This window comes from Sus scrofa, chromosome 18 (genome assembly GCF_000003025.6).
Source record: "Sus scrofa isolate TJ Tabasco breed Duroc chromosome 18, Sscrofa11.1, whole genome shotgun sequence".
Classification (NCBI taxonomy): Eukaryota; Metazoa; Chordata; class Mammalia; order Artiodactyla; family Suidae; genus Sus; species Sus scrofa.
The window spans coordinates 38095055-38119386 of NC_010460.4; the positions used below are offsets into that span (position 1 = coordinate 38095055).

The window sequence follows — 24332 nt, forward strand, 5'->3', positions numbered from 1 at the left end:
CCCTAGAAAAGGCAAAAAGACAAAAAACAAACAAACAAACAAACAAAATAAAAAAAAAACCCACATTATCCCAAATCTTCTACTGAGCAGAGAAATCTGTAGAAAATGAACGCCAAGATTATTAACAACATAAACAGTACCTTTTCTGGAGGAAAGGATATATATACTTACTTAGTAAGCTGCCCTTTATTCTTGTTATTATCAACTCCATTATAAGTCACAGCTGCCAGTTTTCTGCTCCGATAGTTCTCATAGTGTACATTATTAGTGACATCTTTCAAGTCCTGCATGTGTGTTCTGTCATAAATAAATAACACATCAAGAGTCTGTTTCTATTAAAAAAGCTTTGGTATAAAATAAAAACTTTATCAAAACTAAAACTTCAGTCTTAAAACAAGCAAAAGACTATTCTGAAGGAAGATGACATTCATCTCTCTTCATTCACGCTCAAGGCAGAGCAAGACAAAATGAGCTAACTTGATGCCAATGGAAATTTAGGTTCTAAAAAGTTTAGGAGCCATAAATCCCCTCAAAGTGGTTACCAAAGAATGACAATTCTACAAAAGAGTATTTACGTATACAGTATATATTTTATACCACTCAAGAAGGGAAAGTATATTAGCTCCTACCAAAGCTCCCCAAACCTAAAAGAAACTGCTTTTCTTTTAGCAATATCATTAATATTTGAGTTTTTGCCCTGGTAATACATAATGTCACATTAGATCACATATCAAGTCAGATTCAAACTGGGGAATTTTAATTTTGAGTAAATTTTTTTTATTCAAATTGTCCAGTAAATGTGGTACTTTGGTTAAATGAGTGTTTGCTCATAACATTTCCATCATGCATAAAGTCAATATATAGGACATAGGTATAACTAGGACAATGCCATCATTCCTTCATGATGCAAGATAATAGAAGACTCCCTGAGCTGCTCTATGGTATCCATTATCAATGTAGTATTCTTGGACATACATGGTGTGGCAGTACTCTGTATCATCTGATTGACCCTCTTCTCAGCATCCATTCCTGCATGTGCCATCTCCCACCTTTTATCTCCATCACTTTACCAAAACTCCCTTTTGGGAGACAAACATAAAGGTGTTCCTCTGTTTTTATTCTTCCTGATATCTAGAAAACATTTACTATTACCTTACCCTTTGTGAACAGAATGCGATGTTCAACTACATCTATTACTACTGGACATTTCCATGCAGTTCTCTTACAGTTTACTCCTATTTCTAAGTATGGATGTTCCACAAGCCTCATCTCCCTTTAGACTCTGTTCTGTGCTGAACATATCCTCTCTCTATGGCCACTAGAGTTATCCCTAAAGCTCTCTACTTTAGTCAAGTCAGGTAGTTCCTTACTCCTAGCATATCCAATGGTTAAGCACTGAAAAACTCAAATTAATCTGTCACTGACTCTCAGCCTTCAGAGTTCTACTGTTTTGGAGCTCTCTTCCTATTCTTGAAGTCAAGCCACTCTAATCCAGACAACTTTCTCCTTGGTCGTCGCTCATTTTTTTGGTACCAGTACATGGCATAGGTGACACCATATAACTTCTTCAACTATAAACAACCCCATTTACAAGAAACATGCCAACATCTTTTGTACTCTTGTCATAGTACATAACAGGTCCTTTAAAAAAAAATTGATCTTGGAGTTCCCATCGTGGCGCAGTGGTTAACGAATCCGACTAGGAACCATGAGGTGGCGGGTTCGGTCCCTGCCCTTGCTCAGTGGGTTAACGATCTGGCGTTGCCGTGAGCTGTGGTGTAGGTTGCAGATGCGGCTCGGATCCCGCGTTGCTGTGGCTCTGGCGTAGGCCGGTGGCTACAGCTCCGATTCAACCCCTAGCCTGGGAACCTCCATATGCCGTGGAAGCGGCCCAAGAGATAGCAACAACAACAACAAAAAAGACAAAAAAAAAAAGAAAAAATTGATCTGAAGCTGAGATGATAAGCACTGCTGATTTTCTGGAATAAATCCTGTTACCAGTTTCTCTAAGAGAATAATAAAAACAAGTAACTGTGCCAATATAAAATGATCTTTTTGTAGTTTTAAATATTACATATTACCTTATCATTGCATCATTAAAAAATCATTGAAGGACCTGAGGTAGAGTTAGCAGCTCAAATACAAGATGTGTAAAATAAAAATAAGGTGGACTTACCAACTAGTTGTTAAATTATTTTTGTTAATGTGATCTGACATTTTAATTTTTAAAATTTATTTCTTGGCCATACCGTGGCATGTGGAAGTTCCTGGACCAGGGAATGAACCTGTACCACACCAGTGACCCAAGCCACTAGAGTGACAACTCCAGATCCCTAACCCAATGCACTGTAAGAGAACTCCTGACATTTTAGATAATGAAAGATTTTCCCCTTTCACTAAAATAACTTCATGATTACCTGGTTCTGGCTTTCCTCAGTATATAAAAGTCTGTTTCCGACTTAATTAAATATGTTTTACTTTTATTCCTTTAAAAAATCGATATATTCCTCCACTCTCAAAAATAATTAAATAACTAGTAATAATTAGATAACTGTAGTTTTCGCTACAGTTTCAGGAATATATTCTTTTCCATTTCCCACTGCTGATAATACAGCACTCTCTTCTTTTCTCTTGTTCTCCCTTCTCTGTTTGATTTCTGCACTGTCCATTGCCATACCTTGAAACTATTTTTATGAAGTTTTCTTTCTTTCCATTGTCTTCCTTAGTTTGCCTGCAATAGGCAGTTTTCTTAATTAGCAAAATGACGCTGCTTTGAACTTGGGTCCGTAAGAGAAGCAACCACTATTCTTAACTTTAACCTCCATGATCTCAAAACTCACAGACATCTGGAATACTGGAATTGATACTTCTTTCAAGTATTTATTAAATGTCCACTAGGTGCCTTTTTCTTAAAGACATGCTCTACATTTCATGTGTATCTTTCTCATCTCTACTCCAAATTTAAAAGGAAAAGCAACAAAGTAAAATATTCCTAAGCTTATTCTTTTCCAAGTGTAATACTTTTCAAGGATTTTTTACACATTTCAGTGTAAAAACTATAAATGAAAAATTACGTTAAGAAGCAAAATGAACATCTAGCAAAGGTAAATATGCCCTAAGAAAGAAAAACAAGTGTGCTAAAAGCAAATTTAACAAATAAATGAATTTTTTATTAAGCAAAATTGCCTAATCATCTACCTCTAGGAGTTGAAGCCAATGTCTTCATTCTACTTATTAAACAGGACCACTCCCAAGTCCACAAATAAACATGTGATGACTGTATTTATTCTAATCCATTTTAAGACATCTATTTCCAAGAATCCTTTCTATCTGACCCACTCCAGATACTAAACCACTGACTGTGAATTTCTTTGATACATCTAAATATCCTCATCACAGCACATACCTACTTACATATTATAATCTTAGGGTTTTTTTTTTTTATTTTCATACATGTATGACTTTCCTATAGTAAATCCTCCTGCAGGAATGGTCTATTTTCTTGTAATGCTTCTAAACTAGTAAGTCCCACTCATCAGAGGCCAGGCCGTGTACCTTCGAATGTTCAAAGTCTAGCTTCTGACTCAGTAACTAGTCTTCCTTTCTGAAGTATTTTAGGTATATAGACAATTACTGATTGCATATTTTAAAAATACATAAGAAAAAGTTATAGATTATCATGGTGTCAAGCACTGGGCAAGTAGCACAGAAGAGTTAAAACTGAGGAAGCACAGATTTAAAATTGAGGAAGAGAGTAAAATCAGAAGGAATTCACTGGCAATTAATACTTATGAAACATTCCCTACACATAAATATTACATGTGATTAATATTCTTCTGAAGTCACATCTTAAGAATGGAAGAGTAAGGAAAGAGTTTGGAATAGAACCCAAAGTGTTGTATTCTCAAAACCAAGATACAAGACCATCTTTTCCTATGCATTTGCTCTTCTCCTACTGTGTGAGGTCTGGCAACCCCAAGAGCTGAATCAGGCCTGTCATCTACTTTAGACCAAAACACTTGGTCTTGAGCTCTTTTGAGAAAAACCAATTACATGCAATCTCTTTGATTTCAAAATTACTCTCATCTCTTGTATATTTCTTAAGGTTGCAATTTGACTCAAATTCCCCCGTGCACTTTTAAGAATGATCCTGTTGTTCCATGATTTTCAATTATCATCCATATGCATGTTACTACCTCTACATAGCAAAAGAGATTCCTAGGTATTGGGAAAGTAGATAGGAGTTATGAAAAGTAAAGAGACATCAACTTAAGATGGCTATCCAAAACTGGAGGTTGAATAGAGCAGCTTGCAGTGAAAGTCTGGAAGAACAAGCAAGGTAAGAGAAGAGAAAAGTGGCAAAGGGGTATAAAATGTCATGAAGGAGGAATTTATTTCAACATGAAGACGCTGAGGTTCATTTTTCGTTCCCTTTCTGTTCCCTGCTCACTAATGTCTCTGGTTCTTCTAAACTTTTTCTGCAAGATTTCCTCTCTGCTGCTGCTTTTAATCAGAATTACTTCAATGTCCTGTTCTCACAGGCTCTCCTTCTCTTTCACCAGGTGCAGAAGGTACAATATAGGAGTAATGTTTTCCCATTTGGGAGGAAGATCAGTTTTGTTCACGGAATTCCAGTAACCAAAATGTTCTACTTACCAGCTACCAAGCTGTGTACCTTTAAATATTCAAAGTCCAGTTTCTGACTCAAAACTTAGCCTTCCCTCCACAGTTTTCACAAACTTTTCATATTAAAAAAGAGCAACAGCCTTTTCCTTTCCACTTTCCATACCTCTTTTCAGTATTAAACCTCAATACAATATATAAAGAGACCCATTTTCCTATGTATTCCCTGGCCACACAAGGAATTTTTTTTTTTTTTGTATTTTTGCTCACAACTGTAAAACCTTGGCAAAATAATCCAAATTGTCCCCATGCAGTGCTTACTTTAGGACTAAATGAAATCATCAATTTAAATAAGCTAAATTTATAAAAGGCAAAAAATAAATCTAACTCTAATTTCATTTAGGGTAAGGAAAAAAAATCTGTTATTTTCATCACTGGTCACACTTACCTTATCAACATATTTCTTAGAATTGTAAAATCACAATGTTCGCCATTTTCAACTAAAAAAAAACAAAAAAACAAAAAAAAAACGCATATGTTATTCCCACTAAACTCAGCCTTTCCCCTCCCCCTTTGGTCTTTTTAGGCCACACCCGCAGCATATGGAGGTTCCCAGGCTAGGGGTCCAATTGGAGCTGTAGCTGCTAGCCTACGCCACAGCCACAGCGACACCAGATCCAAGTCAAGTCTGCAACCAGCACCACAGCTCACAGCAATGCCAGATCCTTAACCCACTGAATGAGGCCAGGGTTCGAACCTGCATCCTCATGGATACTAGTCAGATTTGTTTCTGCTGAGCAATGACGGGAACTTCCCAGCAGCCCCCTTTTTTAAAATTCAATTTATTTTATTTGTTTTTGGCTGCACCCATGGCATACAAAAGTTCTCAGGCCAAGGATCAAGCCCATACCATAGATGTAACCAGAGCCACAGCAGTGACAATGCCAGACCCTTAACCAGCTGAGCCACCAGGGAACTCCTAGACCTAGTCTTCTAAAAGGAAGTTGGGTGTTAACAACAAAAAAAGAATATGCAAAATAACTTATATCAAATCTTCATTAAGATTTAACATCATAGTTCTTAATTTAAGGCAACATCATATGCGTATACCTCATTACTTTACTGTAGTTTAATCCTCAGTGATAAAATATAAATCTAAAAAACGAGCTCTCCAAAAGCAAACAATTTTGACATTTTGAAAAGGGAGATCATGTATTTCTCTTTACTGGTAGAAAATATATTTATTCCACAATAAAATGCATTTTAAAACTTTGGTATTGAGGGTGAGGGGTGAATCACTTTAGAAAAATCTCTATAAGGTAACCAAAGTGAAAATGTGAGCCAAGAACATTCAGGTTCATTATTATTGTTTTTTAAATGTTATCACTAAAAAACACTTTTAGTGGTGAGGTTGGGGATGGGTAGGGGAAGGGATAGAAAATAGGGAATTACCTAAAACTAGAAATACAAACCAATTTCTTTTGTGCATATTTCCAAGGGCTGTACAAGTTCTAAAGCCAACTGAAGGTTACATGGGGATGACAGAGAGCTGGGAATGAGTGTTGTGTCACTGGTTGGAAAGTTACTGATACGAACAATGACTTGGAAAAGATTCTAAAAATTAAAGAATTTTTCAAAATAATACCAACAAAAAGAGCAATCATGACTCATCTTGATTCCAGGTCACTATAACACAGAATACTATATATTAGGTTAAACCAGTATAATAAAGACAAATGTGGGGAAACATGTTTATTGCTAATAAGGCTTCTAAGAATTGATGCTATAAACTAAGATTTTATTGTTGTTGAAAACTCCTTAAAAATTAATAGAGGCTTTTTTTTTTTTTTTTTTTTTTTGCCTTTTGTCTTCTTAGGGCCGCACCTGCGGCATATGGAGGTTCCCAGGCTAGGGGTCTAATCGGAGCTGTTGCTGCCAGCCTTTGCCAAAGCCACAACAGTGCCAGATCCGAGCAGCATCTGTGACCTAAGCCACAGGTCAAGGTAACGCCGGATCTTTAACCCACTGAGCAAGGCGAGGGATCGAACCCGCAACCTCATGGGTCAGATTCCTTTCGGCTGTGCCAGGACATGAACTCCTAATAGAGGCTATCTTGATGAATTTTTTTATTCTAAGAGGATATGATGCCAAAAAAATATGACTTTTGTTCTGAAGATGGGGAATTGTGAATGTCTTAATTGGGCTTCTGACAGCTAGTCTCATTCCTGAGGGTCCCGGACCCATCTGAAACTCAGATAAAAGTGGCAGGCCTTTTCTCCAAGATTGTTTTCAATTTTAGAAGGTTTATTAGAACTTCTGATAGTTATCTTTGGGCCCCAGGTAAAGAACCTTTACGTTTTAAGTATTTTCAAACAAGAAAACAGGAACAAACTTAATGGTCGGGTGGAGATGGGAGGGTGGGTACTGACAAGTGGCTTTTAAAGTACTACAACATTAGGATTTAAACATACTTGCCTGATTTAGTAGGACACAAAGGTCTGAGAAACTTGTATGTATTTATGAGGAAATGACATCCAATGAAACTGAATTTAGAATGATCTTTTAATCTAGACTATATCAAAGCAGTATTATACTGTTTACTATAAATACAAAAAATTTTTGGCCGTGCCTGCAGCATGCAGAAATTCCTGGACCAGAGATCAAACCCACACCACAGCAGTGAACTTAGCCACAGCAGTGACAATGCTGGATCCTTAACCACAAGGCTACCAGGGAATTGCTATAAATGCAAAATTTTAATTACATTTGTGAGATCTTTATAGAAAGCCATTCACTGAAAAAAACCTTACCTTCAGCAACACCCCATGGATACTGCCTTCCTCTGACTCTTTTGCCATTAACTTCAATGATAGTATTACTACCTACCACAGCAAGAGGTAAACGGTCCTATAAAACAAAGTATTCTTGTTCAAATATATCTCTGTAGTCTTCACAAATTCAGTAATAAAAGTTAAATCACTCAACAGCTAAGCAAAAAAAAACCCTGATAGTTTCTGCATTCACCTTTATAGGCCATTCAATCACTATTTAGTAAATTGCCATTGTGTGGTAATATCACCAATGTAAAATAAATAAAATTATACTTTTACTGAAAAATTTTAAGAATACAAAGGCATATAATGATAAAATTATTTGTTAAAACATCATTCCAAAAAGAAGTGGACTCATGTTTTAAAAATTAAAAAGGGTAAAAAATATATTGGCAGTTATAGGCAAAAAAATGGGGCTTGTGATTAGCCTGCCTACCTGATCATAAACCAGCCCTAACAGCCTGGACACAGAGAATATTTTACTTGCTAAACTCTACCTTTGGAACTCCAGATGTGGGGAACTGCATTTGTATCCAGACTAACTCAGAGAAGTCCTTCAAAATTCTTGCCACTCACAGAAATATATAAGAATATTGAAAATATATGGCTATTTTATAAAACCTCAGAAATTCTTCACTGTCAGGTGTAAGTATTACATTATTTCAACATAATTATTTGCTTACATAGTACCATTATTCAATACATCATTTTTGGGTCCAGGGTACTTAGGAAACCACCACAAATTAAAAATACCAAAAGTTATACTGGTATAGATTTTTGGTTGATTTCTTATAAAAGGACAAAAGAAAACATATTTTTGGCTCTGGAAACAAAGATTAAGTATAATATTGCTTTTAAAAACAAATCCTCTCCCTTTTTATTACCCACCCCCCTCCCCAGTTTTTTTCCATTACCTGTTTTTCAAGGAGGGGAATTATAAAATACAAAACCAGTTTAACTGAAGACAAGAATTATGTTATTCATCTCTCTATCTCATATAATACTTTACTATACATAAAACAGCCAAACGACAAAGTTATTCAGTATTGAATTCAGCTTTATGATTAATCTCCTTATTTATTCTGTAAGTCAACTGTTTAAAAGCACTGCTATTTCTGGTCTTTCTAGCAGATGTTATAGGGCTTTCAAGGCCCTAAAACATTTTAGTACATGTACGGGAACGAACCTACCTTTATCTTTTTAACAAGCTTATTTTCTTCTTCATCATCTGTCTCTGGAAATTCATATATTTTAATTTTATGTTCTTGGATTTCTTTCATTATCTAAAATGTAAGAGGAAGTTTAGCAAAAGAATACCACACACTAGTATTATTTTTATTATATTCTTCTTAAATTCCTCAGTCCTTCCTTAGCTCCAGTTCCTTTACTGTTTTCAATGATGCAAAATGTAATCCAAAACCAAAGTACTATGTTGGCCTTTTTTTTTTTTTTAACAACAAAACTGACATATAAATACCATTTTTAAAATCTAGTAACTTCAAAAGTGTTAAAGTCATAAATTATAATAACAAGAGTTCTAAAAATGATATGATTCAAAAAAAGGGCTTTATCCAGTTGACTTCTACCTAATGGTTTTAGGTCACTTATTTACAATGACTGAGATACTTTCTCTAGATAAACTCTCACCAACTGTTTTATTCAACTGAATCAACAGAGCTTAAATTCACCTAAAATTTTTAGTAGAATTTGGTAAAGGTTAAGTAAAGGTAAGTAAAACTAAGTACTGCACTGACACCAGGAGAAAAATTTGCACTTATCAGAAAATATCCTTGCATATACATGTGCATACGCAAAAACCAAGAAGCAAGAGATATACGATCAAGCAAGCACACAGGAGAAAACATGGCCTGAAAATTAAGAAGCTAAGGTGTTAATAATAATTAATGAGAATGCAGAAAAAAGAAAGCAACTTATTAACAGCAGAAATGACTTAGCTCAAATTAAATTATCTTGTCCCAAACGACCCCAAATTCTAATAAGAATACAGAAATGCAAATAATGTTGACTACCTACCCTATTTTAATTCATAACAAACTGGTGGCTAACACACCAATAATTAACTACCTGCCTGTACTGGTAGTTCGGCATTACTCACACTGCTGGGTAACCAGCAGCAGTGAAGGGATCCTACACAAAATATGCTACATGGTTACTAAAACAAACAGAAGTCAAAATGCCCTGAGAAAAACAGGACCACATTTTTTTTTTTTTATAATTGGGTTATGTGTCTATTTAAAACAACAACAAAAGAATAAATGATGAGGTGTGAAATATGTGACTAGAAGAAAAAAAGAAACACTAGTAGTTAGTTCTAAGAGCAGTGGGTCTTAGTCAAAGGCTGCACATTAAAATGGCCTGAATGAACACAGAGAACAGACTTGTGGTTGCCAATGGGGAGGGGGAGGGAGTGGGATGGACTCAAGAGTTTGGGTTAGTAGATACAAACTATTACATTTAGAATGGATAAGCAATGAGGTCCTGCTGTATAGCACAGGGAAGTATATCCAGTCTCAGGCTAGATTGAGATGGAAGATAATATAAGAAAAGGAATATATACATATATGTACGACTGGGTCCTTTGCTGTACAGAAGAAATTAGCACAACAGTGTAAATCAACTATACTTTAACAAAAATTTTTTAATTTTAAAAAGTGGCCTGAGTGAGCATCTTCAAAATAACGAACACCACAAAGCCCCACCTTAAACTACTAAACTGGTCTAATAATTCATTTTGAAAAAATTCTCTAAGTTCTCTATGACTCTGATAAATACTTCCGGTTAAAAACCGGAAAAAGAAAAAGAAAATTATACAATCACTACAATATGACCTATTTGGAAGTAGAGATCATTGCTTATTCATCTTTTTTTTATTTATTTTTTATTTTTTTTATTTTATTATTATTATTATTTTTTTTTTTTTGTCTTTTGGTTGTTGTTGTTGTTGCTATTTCTTGGGCCGCTCCCGCGGCATATGGAGGTTCCCAGGCTAGGGGTCCAATCGGAGATGTAGCCGCCGGCCTACGCCAGAGCCACAGCAACGCGGGATCCGAGCCGCATCTGCAACCTACACCACAGCTCACAGCAACGCCGGATCGTTAAACCACTGAGCAAGGGCAGGGACCGAACCCGCAACCTCATGGTTCCTAGTCGGATTTGTTAACCACTGCGCCACGACGGAAAATCCCTTATTCATCTTTTTGATCTCTTGGTTGTTCAGCACAATTCCAAATCAAGACACATACAGATCAAGATAGAAATGTTTTATATGAATTGTATCTAAACTCAGAAACAGCACAAGATAAAAATGGGAGTGAATATAAATTAAAAAGAAAAACACAAACTCCTGGTATAAATAACAAATATACAAAAAATGATATACTAATACATTCTCAAAATTTAATTAGATTTAACAAAAGGAAATTTCAACAGGTTTTTGAAATATATTTCAAGTTATTCTAAAATGAGACCAGCTTCACCTACCAGAGGGCAGACAGTGTAAGCAAGAAAACTATGACCCCATAGCCTGCAGAACTGAGTTTATAAACACAGGTCAACACATCCCCTGGACCTAATGGTCCCTGGTCCTTGGGTGATGAGAGGGGAATGTACTACAGATACACACAGGATATCCCCTAAGGCAGTGAGCCACTTCTCCAAGGTTGAGAAATGTAACTAACCTACTATACACACAAAAATACAAAGAGAAATTTAAACAAAATGAAATGGCAAAGGAATACATTCCAGATGAAGAAACAAGATAAAACCTTAGAACAAGTAAGTTAAGTGAGATAGGCAAACTACCTGAGAAAGAGTTCAGAGTAATTGATCATAAAGATGATTCAAGAACTGGGAAAAGGAATGGTTGCACAGAGCAAGAAGTTTTTTTTTTTTTTTTCATTTTTTAAAGTTTTATTGAAGTACAGTTGATTTACAATGCTGTGATAATTTCTGCTATACAGCAAAGTGATTCAGTTATACAAGCACACACATCCATTCTCTTTCAGATTCTTTTCCCAGATAGATTATCATAAAATATTGGATAAAGTTCTTTGTGCAATATAGCAGTTCCCTGTTGGCCAATCATACCATATACCTCAATGGGCATATGCCAATCTCAAATCCCCAGTCCACCCCTCCCCCACTTCTGCCCATCAACCTTTGGTAACCATAAATTTTTTGAAATGTGTCTTTTTTTTTTTGGGGTAAATAAGTTCATTTGCATCCTTTTTTAGATTCCACATATAACTGATATCAAGATATTTGTCTTTCACTGTCTAACTTCACTAAGTATGATAATTTCTAGGTCCATCCATGTTGCTATAAACGGCACTGCTCCCTTCTTTCTTATGGCTAAGTAATATTCCATTGTAGATACGTACCACATCTTCTTTATAAGTTTTTAACAAAGAGAAAATATAAAGAACAACCAACCAGAGTTAAGAATACAATAACTGAAATAAAAAAAATACATTAAAATAGGAGAATAAATTAGGTGTAAGAACAGATCAGTGAACTGGAAGACAAAGTGATAGAAATCACTGCCCTGAAACAGAATAAAGAAAAAAAGAATAAAAAGAACAGAGGATGGCTTAAGAGACCTCTGGGACAACATCAAACACACAAAACATTTAGAGAAGTATCAACACCTATCCTTCTGAGACTATTCCAAAGAAAGGAACACTTCCAAACTCATTCTATGAGGTCACCAACACCTGATACCAAAACAGGAGTTCTGGTGTGGCTCAATGAATTAAAGACGCAGCATTGTCACTTCAGTGGCTTGGGTCACTAATGTGTTGGAGTTCAATCCCTGGCCTGGGAACTTCCACATGCCATAGGCACAGCCAAAAAAAAAAATAAAAAAAAACAAACAAAACAAAACAAAAAAAACAAACAAACCCACACTTTAAAAAAAAGAAAAAATTATAGGCCAGGTAATATCACTGATGAACACAGACCTAACAATTCTCAACAAAATACTAGCAAATAAAATCCAACAACATATTAGGCGTTCCCATTGTGGCGCAGTGGTTAACGAATCCGACTAGGAACCATGAGGTTGTGGGTTCGATCCCTGGCCTTGCTCAGTGGGTTAAGGATCTGGCGTTGCTGTGAGCTGTGGTGTAGCTCGCAGATGCGGCTCGGATCCCACCTTGCTGTGGCTCTGGCATAGGCCGGTGGCTACAGCTCTGATTAGACCCCTAGCCTGGGAACCTTCATATGCTGCGGGAGCAGACCTAGAAAAGGCAAAAAGACAACAACAACATATTAAAAGAATCATACGCCACCATCAAGTGGGATTTATCCCAAGGCTGCGAGGATTTTTCAATATCCACAAATCGATCAGTGTGATATACCAAATGAACAAATTGAAGAATAAAAACCATATGATCATCTCAATAGATGCAGAAAAGCTTTTGATAAAATTCCAGATAATGGGCATAGAGGGAACAAACTCCAATATAATAAAGTCCATATATGACAAACCCACAGCTAAAACCATACTCAATAGTGAAAAGCTGAAAGCATTTCCTCTAAGATCAGGAACAAGACAAGGATACCCACTCTAGCCACTTTTATTCAATATAGTTTTTTGGGGAAAAAAGAACTAAAAGCAATTCGAATTGGAAAAGAAAAATTGTCACTGTCCTCAAAGAAAATCCTAAAGACACTAACAAAAAATCTACTAGAGCTCATCAATGAACTCAGTGAAGTTTCAGGATATAAAATTAATACACAGAAATCTGTTGTATTACTTTTTTTTTTTTTTTTTTTTTTTTGGTCTTTTTAGGGCTGCACCCAAGGCATACGGAGGTTCCCAGGCTAGGAGTTGAATCAGAGCTGTAGCTTATGGCCTGCACCACAGCCACAGCAATGCTGAATCCGAGCTACATCCGTGTCCTACACCACGTTCATGGCAACGCAAGATCCTTAACCCACTGAGCAAGGCCAGGGATCAAACCTGCATCTTCATGGATGCTAGTCAGATTAGTTTCTGCTGAGGCACGATGGAATTCTTATTGCATTTCTATATACAAAAACCAAAAGATCACAAAGAGAGATTAAGGGAACAATCTCATTTACCATCACATCAAAAAGAATGTGTAAGGTAAGAATAAACCTATCTAAGGAGGAAAAAGACTTGTGTTCCAAAGACTGTAAGATGCTAATGAAAAAAACTGAAGACAACACAGAAAGATAGGAAAATATACTGTGTTCTTGGACTGGAAGAAACTATATTGTTAAAATGACTATACTATTCAAGGCAATCTACAGATTCAATGCAATCACTATTAAATTACCAATGTCATTTTTCACAGAACCAGAACAAAACATTTTTAAATGTGTATGGAAACACAGAAGACCGTGAAGAATCCAAGCAATCTTGAGAAAGAAATACATGACCTCACACAGGTCAGAATGACCATCATCAAAAAGCCTACAAATAACAAATGCAGGAGAGAGTGTGGAGAAAAAGGTACCCTCCTACACTATTGGTAGGAATGCAAACTGGTACAGCCACTAAGGAGAAGAGTATGGAGGTTCCTTAAATAACTAAAAACAGGGCTGCCATATGATCCTGCAATCTTACTCTTTGGCATATATTCAAAGAAAACTAATTTGAAAAGATACATGCATTTCAATGTTCATAGCAGTACTGTTTACAATAGCCAAGACATGGAAGCAACCTAAATGTTCACTGACAGGTAAATGGGTAAAGATGTGGTGTATATATACATGTATATATATATATATATATAGTGGAAAATTACTCAAGCAGAAAAAAAGAATGAAGCAATGCCATTTGCAGCAACAAAATGGACCTAGAAATTATCATACTAAGTAACCCAAAGATAAGTATTATATGATTATCACTTATATATGGAATCTTTACAAAAAAGATACAAATGTCTAGACCCAGAGACATAGAACACAAACTTTTGGTTACCAAAGGAGAAGCAGGGGGATTAATTAGGAGGATGGGATTAACATACACACACTACTATATATAAAATAGATAACCAACAAGGACCTACTGTATTACACAAGGAACTATACTCAATACCAAAGTAACTCTGTAGTTACAAGGGGGACTACAAGGACAGTAAGATATATTTAACTCTAAGTTTTTTTGTTTTGGTTTGGTGTTTTTTGCTTAGGGCTGCACCTGTAACATATGGAAGTTCCCAGGCTAGAGGTCAAATCGGAGCTGCAGCTGCTAGCCTACACCACAGTCACAGCAGCACAGGATCCAAGCTGCGTCTGCAACCTACACCACAGCTCTTGGCAACGACGGATCCCTGACCCACTGAGCAAGGGCAGGGATCAAATCCGCATCCCTCATGGACACTAGCTGGATTCATTTCCCCTGCGCCACAATGGGAACTCCTATTTTAAAATAGCATACAACATAACTGCAGTTAAAAGATATAACACTGGCCTAAAATTAAACAATAGGTTACTGGAATAGTAAAGCAGTTTGAGAAACTAACCCTAAATTTCATAAAATGTAATATATACACCAAACACAGTAATAAAGGAAAAATAAACCCCTGCTTTAAAGTGGTCAGACTTTCTGGAAAATTAAAAGTTAACCTATTAAGTACCACTTTATTCCAAAAAGAGTTTTTAAAAATAAAAGTGACAAACAATGCTGGCAAAGCATTGAAACAAATAAGCCCCTTATAAAATGAATTTGACTGTTTTATTGGGAAAGGAGAATGACAAAAAGGGTATGTGTGGGTGTAGGGGGACACAAACTAATTATACCCTTTCAAAAGGTAATCCTATTCCTGGGAATTCAGTCTATAAAAGTAATTCTAAAGGGTGTGGGGAGGGGTGGTGGTCAAAGCAATACAGACACATCTAAAATAGGCATATCTAAGAAAAGAATCTAAAGAATATGTGTGTGTAACTGGATCACTTTGCTGTATACCTGAAACTAACACAACATTGTAATACTGTACCACAACACTGTAAATCAACTGTATTTCAATTTTAAAAATACTATCACCATCAAAAAATAAAGTAAAATAGCCTTATTTAAACTGACAAAAGAAAAGGGCAATGTAACTACGTAAGGGCTCCAAAGAGAAAACTAAAGCAGAAGGTTACTTCCAAGAGCTATTTTTAATACAGTGTATAGCAAGAAAAATACACTCTCACAAACTATACTGAAAACAAAAAAACTACATATTCCATATGAATGTACTAGAAATCCAAGAGTTCAAGCTCTTCTACTCACCTGTTTTTTAAACTGTTGGCACTCCTCTGGTGTGAGTGTGTCTGCTTTGGCAATAAGTGGAATGATATTCACTTTTTCATGCAAACGCTTCATAAACTCAATATCCAATGGTTTAAGTCTGAAATAGACAATTTTAATATGACTGGATTGAGCAATTTGGGAGAATAGATTTTCCCATTTCCAACACTAAATTAAATACATCAGAACTACTTTACTTGTCAGAAACACTCTCTGAAGATGTACTGGGCCATCAACAGGACGAATCGGACCTCAAGGAGTTCCTGTTTTGGCTCAGTGGTAACGAACACAACTAGTATCCATGAGGACGTGGGTGTTATCCCTAGCCCCACTCAGTGGGTTAAGGATCTGGAGCTGCTGTGAGCTGTAGTGTAGGTCACAGACTCGACTCAGATCCCTTGCTGGGGTGGCTGTGGTGCAGACCAGCAGCTGCAGCTCTGATTTGACCCCTAGGCTGGAGTAGCTAAGAAGGCTTTGACTCCTGCCCTTCAACACCCTGATCAAAGAGTTTTGGTGCTCAAAAAGAATTAGAAAGAACAGAAGGCTCCTAACAGGCTTTCCTATAATAGTCTCTATACTTATTACTCATAATTTGGGAAATCTTTGGGTTTTTGTGGGTTTTTTTAATGAAAAAAAGTTCTTTCACTTCTTGCTACCAACTATATTTCCGTTACACTCTGGCTGCTGCCTCCACTTTGCAACTATACTTTCAAAGTCGCTGAACACTTCCATACTGCTAGTATAATTAATTAGCAGCAGCTAAGTCATAAATATTATGGTGTTTACCATTATTTTTTAATTTGCCCATTATGTAGCATTTGACATTACTCTCTCACAAGTTGTTCATTTAGGGTGCTTTTCAGGATCCTCTTTGTAAACTAATCCTTTAGAGATATATTCCTCACAATTATCTAGGAGGTCTCCTTCTGTTATCACTCTACATTCTGCAAGCTTATCATCAATTACAATGGGTCCTTATTATCCCCTGTGAGTCAAAAAGTCCCAAGTCCTTTTACCAAGCCCAGATCTCACCTTCAAGTTCCAGGCTTATGTTCACCCAGTGGAAATATTACTTGGACATTCCACTTTGGCACCTCAAAATCAAAAGTTCATATGAATCCCCAAATTTTCCCTCCCCTTCTGTACTTTCTATCTCAGTGAATGGCACTACAACCCACCCAATCACTCAAGACTGAAACTCAGGATTCCTCTGTCCTCTAATTTTCAATTCCAAATATTCACCAAGATCTGCTGAACAAATATGTTTATATATTTATCTCCATTTTCACTGATTTGGTTCAGAGCACCAAGACTTTTGGTATGCACAGATAATTACAAGACTCTAATCTGGTCCATGCACACTGAGTCAGACTGGTTTTTTCTAAAATCCTAATCTGAACAATTCATTCCTTAACTGAAAACCTTATTAAGGCCAGATTCCTTAGCTAGTGTGGCCCACAAGGCCTGTGATGACATAGTCTCTTCACCGTCTTCATCTATTTAGCATCCCTTAGCATTTTGCCACCTTCTACTTCCAATGTGTCAGCCTTTTGAATAATGATGACAAGGAAACCGGGGAAGTCAACTTTTCAAATATAAAACAACAGGGCTGAATAACATTTAAATCTGTTTTAAAAAATTAAACTTCAGATATAACCATTATAAAAGCCCCGATAAAATCCTTCTGCCCTTTAGAATACAAATTTCAAACGCTTATAAAATGTCAACATCAGAAAACATTTAGTTCATAGTAGATTATATTCCGGTTGAAATTTTTCCTCTGCCCATTTAATTTCAGATCATCTTTTCCAACAAATTCAGTTTTTAAATGTTTTTAAACAATGGAAAGTCCTTATAGAATTCCCAGAAAATAAACCCACATTGGAGGGAAAAGACTATTTAACCTCAAAGCCTACAGCAAATGACAAATATTTATGAAATATATACACAGTATTTGTAATAGATATTATATCTTACATATATATATATAAAGTGTGTGTGCATGCACTTTTTAGTCCCACACCTGTGGCATATGGAAGTTCCCAGGTTAGGAGTCCAATCAGAGTTGCAGTTGCTGGTCTATGCCACAGCCACAACAATGCGGAATCCAAGCTGCATCTGCAACCTACACCAAAGCTCATGGCAATATCAGATCCTTAAGCCACTGATCGAGGCCAGGGATTGAACCTGTATCATCAGGGCTAAGAGTCTAGTTAGTAACCCACTGAGCCACAACGGGAACTCCCTACACATATATTTCTAAGAGAAAAAACACTTTCTACATAAAACTCACTGAGTGACATCGTTTTCTCAAATTGGCAATCAATATTCAAAAGGTTTATAAAAACACCATTTAAAAATTCAAGTTCTGGAGTTCCTGTTGTGGCGCAGTGAAAACGAATCTAACTAGTATGCATGAAAACGTGGGTTCTATCCCTGGCCTTGCTCAGTGGGTTGGAGATCCAGCATTGCTGTGAGCTCTGGTATAGGTAAGACGCAGCTCAGATGCTGTGCTGCTGTGGCTGTGGCATAGGCTGGCAGTTGTAGCTCTGATTCAACCCCTCGCCTGGGAACTTCCAAATGCTGTGGGTGTGGCCCTAAAAAGCAAAATAACAAAAAAACAAAAACGAACAAACAAAAAAACCCCTTAAGTTCCAAGTCAGTTACCAAGCACTGAACAGAGAAAATAAAGCACCAAGAACTGAAATCATAAATTAACCCCAGGTTCAGTGGTGACACTCGGTAGGATGAAGTGGAAGGCACTGAAATTTATAACTACTCCAAAAACAGAATCCCTCTAAAAAGGGAATGCAGTATAAGACAGAACAGTCCAAATTCATTTATTATGCTGCCTGAAATTTCGGTCTGTAGTGAGCAGAAATTTGGAACTCTCTGGAAAAAAGTGTCATGTTCTTTCACTGAATCCATAGTAGCACATACTAATGGGCAAAACTATTCCATTTCTAAAAATAGTTAAGCTGAGGAGTTCCTGGTGTGGCACAGTGGAAACTAATCTGACTGTAAACCATGAGGCTGTGGGTTCGATCCCTGGCCTCGCTCAGTGGGTTAAGGATCCGGCGTTTCTGTGAGCCATGGTGTAGGTTGCAGACGTGGCTTGGATCCTGTGTTGCTGTGGCTGTGGCAGTGGCACAGGCCAGCGGCTACAGCTCCATTTCGATCCCTAGCCTGGGAATCCCCATATGCCATGGGTACTGCCCTAAAGAGCAAAAATAAATAAATAAATAAATAAATAAATAAATAAATAAATAAATAAAAGAAATAGTTGACAAACTACTCAATAGCATATTTTTATACATAAGAAATTAAAATTTTGAACTCTCATCCTTTGTGACAAACAAATGGCCCAAAGCCACTACATGTATCAAAAATGTTCCTTTAAAAAAAATATTGCATTTCCCAAGCAATTTTAAGAAATATATTTTCCCTCAGGGGATATGAGAAATGCGATTTCATGAGAATTACTAAATCATGGAGAGAGTCCAAAAGATCTAAAATAATAAAACTGGGACTTCCCATCATGGCTCAGCAGAAACAAATCTGACTAGCATCCATGAGGACACAGATTTGATCCCTGGCCTTGGTCAGTGGGTTAAGGATCCAGCATTGCTGTGAGCTGTGGTGTAGGTCAAAGATGTGGCTCGGATCCCGAGTTGCTATGGCTGTGGTGTAGGCCGGCAGCTACAGCTCCGATTTGACCCCTAGCCTGGGAACCTCCATATGTTGTGGGTGCAGCCCTAAAAAGACAAAATCATAAAAATAATAATAAAATAAAATAATAAAACTGGATATAAACTGGTGGATTTCTATTGACTTAACTGCAGATTAAGATTTTACTCTGTTGTCTTCCAGGAAGAAGCCCTAACAAGTTAAACCAGAATTATAAAAAATATAAATTCAGGAAGAAGCTAACAACTACTCATAAAAGGCTATACATACATACATACACACACACAGCATGGTATTCTTGAGGGTTTTTTTTCCTTAGCCTTTTAAGTAGATGAATCAATTTTTTGCTTTAAATATGTAAACTTCTGAAAATACTGTATAATAGTATTAGAATTAGAAAAAACATTTGAAACACTACAATGGACAGTGCAAAAAGGGTAAATTACATAATTAAGGTTTTCTGCTCAACCAATGGGCACTATCTAGAAAAAATGTGAAGAAGAAAGCAGAAAATAGAGAGAAAGGTACTCTTGAAGGAACCAGTTTACACTACTGGTAATTTGAGTGTTAGATGACTTAATGCTATTTAATGTATCTACTGAAAATGACGAAGTAAAAACAACAACAGAAAAGGAGTACAGACAGGTTGTACTAATAGCAGAGCAATCAGATCATATAAATGTCAAGATACTTAGATCCTAATTTTAACTCCTAATAAGCAGAATGTTAATACTGATGATATGATACTTAAACAATGTGACTGTAATAGCTAAGGCAAAACATAAGACAAGCAGTTTTAGTGTAGAAAGAAATGGCAGCAATTGAGAACCTTGGTATTTAAGGATTTTTGCAATCGTCTCTACCAGATTTATAGTAAATAATATCTGGAGTTTCTTAGACTATGTCTAGGCTAATTGTTATGGCTGTTTTTCCTTATTTGATAGTTCAATTAGTGGCAGACTGACCAAAAAGAAAGCTAAATTAGCCACACTGAGACACCAAACCATGATGGAAACAACGTTCCTTTCTATGAAGCAGGTAAATGCATAAGAAACTAAGAAGTAAAATCACTGTCAGCTTATGTAGGACTTAAAAAGGTTTTTTAAAAGCCATTTTTATATGGAACTTGAAACTTTACAACTGATACAGTTAAACGTACTCCACAAAAATAAGGATTACGAAAACATACACCCAACGTTGAGTAATAATAAAACAATAAAAGGTTATGTGAAGCATCAAGGTACTGACCCATGTCCTGAAGGAGCAATGAAGTATAAACAACACTGCACCCTGTTATCAGGCATCTGACGTCTGTTCACTCGAGATTCTGCATTTAGGTAGTCCTCAAACTTACTATCAATGTAATCGATAACAGGCTGCCAGCTGTAGAATGGAGATAAATAATAAGTTGTGATTCTACATATGAATATACAACTGATGCCTATGTTAAAGAGCACTGACCAATATTTTAAAATATGTAAAACCAATGTAACCAATGGAAGATACCTCAAATTATTCTACATATTCTGATTCAAAAACACTTACCAATTATATTCAATAAATCTTGATTTGGGAGTTTCCAATGTGGCTCAGAGGTTAACAAACCCAACTAGTATCTATAAGGATGCAGGTTCAATTCCCTGGCCTGGCTCAGTGGGTTAAGAATCTGGTGTTGGAGTTCCCTTCGTGGCGCAGTGGTTAACGAATCCAACTAGGAACCACGAGGTTGCGGGTTCAGTCCCTGCCCTTGCTCAATGGGTTAAGAATCCGGCGTTGCCGTGAGCTGTGGTGTAGGTTGCAGACGTGGCTCGGATCCCGCGCTGCTGTGGCTCTGGCGTAGGCCGGGGGCTGCAGCTCCGATTTGACCCCTAGCCTGGGAACCTCCATATGCCGCGGGAGCGGCCCAAAGAAATAGCAAAAAAGACAAAAAAAAAAAAAAAAAAGAATCTGGTGTTGCCATGAGATGCAGTGTAGGTAGCAGGCGTGGCTCAGATCCCAAGTTGCTATGGCTGTGGAAAGGCCAGGAGCTGTAGCTCCGTCCGATTTGACCCCTAGCCTGGGAACTTCCATATGCTGCAAGGGTGGCCCTAAAAATAAAAAGAAAAGAACTCTTGAGTCATCATTTCTAAACTTTCCAAATGAAAGAAAACTGTCTACAGTTAAAACACAACTAAATTATCATCACATTATTTACACTTATAAGTATATCAACGCTAAGGCACTTTATAATATGAAAAATTATATCCAGAGATTTACATTTTGTATGAAAAGATTAAATAATATAGAAACTTTATGATGAACTTATTTAGAAGCTTCAAAAGTTGACAAAATTTTACTTCAAAACCAATGTGGAACTCAAAGAAAAATCATAAATATACATAATAATATTGTCTATAAACTATTAAGATATTACTTCCAACTAGAAACACAGACATTTTCTTCACTTATGATTTGTGGAAAAACTGAAGGTCTAAAATCAGGTTTAAATTAGGATGTGACAGAAAATAACACATACAAATGCATAAAATTATAGTAGAGAATGAAAAGTTTGTTATTTCTTATGCAAATTCTTGTATCTATGTTGTTTCAGAAATTGTCTTCAAAATAATTCTATGATATGTGTTATCTCTAACTTTAGAGAAAAGAAAATCAGTTCAAGTAAGTTAAACAACACTGACAAGTAAGTGACAAAAGTTGATTAATGAACCCAAGTCACATTATTCAAAGGTCAGTGACCTTTGCTAAAATGAGACGTTTTTCTGGCCACATCTATGACATACAGAAGTTCCAGGGCCAGGGACTGAACCCAAGCCACAGCTGCAACCTGAGCCCCTGCAATGACAACACTGGACCCTTAATCATGGAACTCCTAAAATGAGAAGTATTAAAGGAGAAAAACCTAACCACCCCCACTCCTAAATGCAATGGAAAGCAGTAATGACAAACGCTTCTTACCAATTACTATTATCCACTGCATCGCCAAATCCTGGGGTGTCAACTATTGTAAGCAGCAACTGAACACCACCTTCTTTGATTAAAACTTTGGATTGTTCCACCTGTAAGAGTCATTGGTACAGTTAATACCATACATTATACATGTGATTTCCTACAAGTCAAGAGGTAGGAAGACAAGTATTATTCAAAATCAACTGGGTGTACAGCAAAGAAAACCATAAATAAAACAAAAAGACAACCTACAGAATGGGAAAAAAACATCTGCAAATGATGCAACCAACACAAGCTTAATTTCCAAAATACACAAAAAGCTCATATAATTCAACGATGACAAAAAAACAAACAATCCAATCAAAAAATGGGCAGGAGACCTAAATAGACAGACATTTCTCCAAAGAAGAAATAAAAATGGCCAACAGGCAAATAAAAAAGATCCTCAACACTGCTAATTATTTATTATTATTAAAGAAATACAAATCAAAACTACAATGAGTGAGGTACCACCTCACACTGCTCAGAATAGACATCATTAAAAATGTCTACAAGTAGGAGCTCCCATAGTGGCTCAGTGGTTAACGAATCCCACTAGGAACCATCAGGTTGCGGGTTCGATCCCTGACCTTGCTCAGTGGGTTAAGGATCTGGCGTTGCCGTGAGCTGCAGTGTAGGTTGCAGACGTGGCTCAGATCCGAGTTGCTATGGCTCCGGTGTAGGCCAGCGGCTATGGCTCCGACTCAACCCCTAGCCTGGGAACCTCCATATGCCGCGGGAGTGGCCCAAGAAATGGCAAAAAGACAAAAAGAGAAAAAAAAAAAAAAAAAAAAAAAAGAGTCTACAAGTAACAAATGCTGGAGAGGATGTGGAGAAAAGGGAATCCTCCCACACTATTGGGGGAATGTGAGTTGGTCCAGCCACTATGGAAAACAGTATAGAGGGTCCTCAGAAAACTAAAGATAGAATTACTATATGATCTAGCAATCCCACTCCTCAGATATCCAGACAAAACTATAATTCAAAAAGACAAAAAAACCATGAGAGAATACCATGAACAACTGTATGCCAACAAATTTGACAACCTAGAAGAAATGGAAGACTTTCTAGACTTACAGCCTGCCAAAACTGAATCAAGAAGCAACAGGTCAACTGAACAGACTGATCACTAGAAATGAAATTGAGTATGTCCTAAAAACACTCCCTACAAATAAAAGTCCAGGACCAGATGGCTTCACAGGTGAATTCTACCAAACATACAAAGAGTAACTTATACCCATCCTCCATCAACGTTTCCAAGGGTTGAAAAAGAACACTCCCAAAGACATTCTATGACATCACCGTCACTCTAATTCCAAAACCAAAGATACCACCAAAAAAGAAAACTACAGGCCAGTATCTTTGATGAATATAGACGCAAAAATTCTCAACAAAATTTTAGCCATCCGAATACAACAACATATAAAAAAGATCATACATCACGACTAGGTGGGATTCATCCCAGGTGCACAAGGATGGTTCAACATATGCAAACCAATCAACGTCATACACCACATTAACAAAAGTCAAAGACCGCATGATCATCTCAATAGATGCAGAGAAAGCATCTGACAAAGTCCAACATCCATTCATGATAAAAACTCTTACCAAAGTGGTTACAGAAGGAACATACCTTAACATAATCAAAGCAATTTATGACAAACCCACAGCAAATATAATACTCAATGGAGAAAAGCTGAAAGCCTTCCCACTAAAATCTGGAACAACTCTCATCACTGTTATTCAACATAGTATTGGAAGTCCTAGCCATAGCGATCAGACAAACAAAAGAAATAAAAGACATCCAAATAGGAAGAGAAGAGGTAAAACTGTCACTATATGAAGATGACATGATACTATATATAGAAAACCCTAAGGACTCAACCCAAAAACTACTTGAACTGATCAACAAATTCAGCAAA

The 24332-nt window shown here is 36.7% G+C and overlaps 1 protein-coding gene across 7 annotated transcripts in view; it reads right to left on the bottom strand.

The window, feature by feature from the left end:
* SEPT7 (septin 7) overlaps positions 1–24332 on the bottom strand; it is a 100729-nt gene that overhangs the window by 12429 nt on the left and 63968 nt on the right. For all 7 annotated transcript variants that reach the window (XM_003360171.5, XM_003134790.6, XM_013990840.2 and 4 more), the window contains 7 exons: positions 22381–22481; positions 20674–20808; positions 15721–15838; positions 8645–8737; positions 7434–7530; positions 5072–5123; positions 172–297 (listed from right to left, as the gene is read on the bottom strand). In XM_003360171.5, the coding sequence (XP_003360219.1) occupies positions 172–297; positions 5072–5123; positions 7434–7530; positions 8645–8737; positions 15721–15838; positions 20674–20808; positions 22381–22481 (722 nt within the window). The remainder of the gene's footprint in view (positions 1–171; positions 298–5071; positions 5124–7433; positions 7531–8644; positions 8738–15720; positions 15839–20673; positions 20809–22380; positions 22482–24332) is intronic.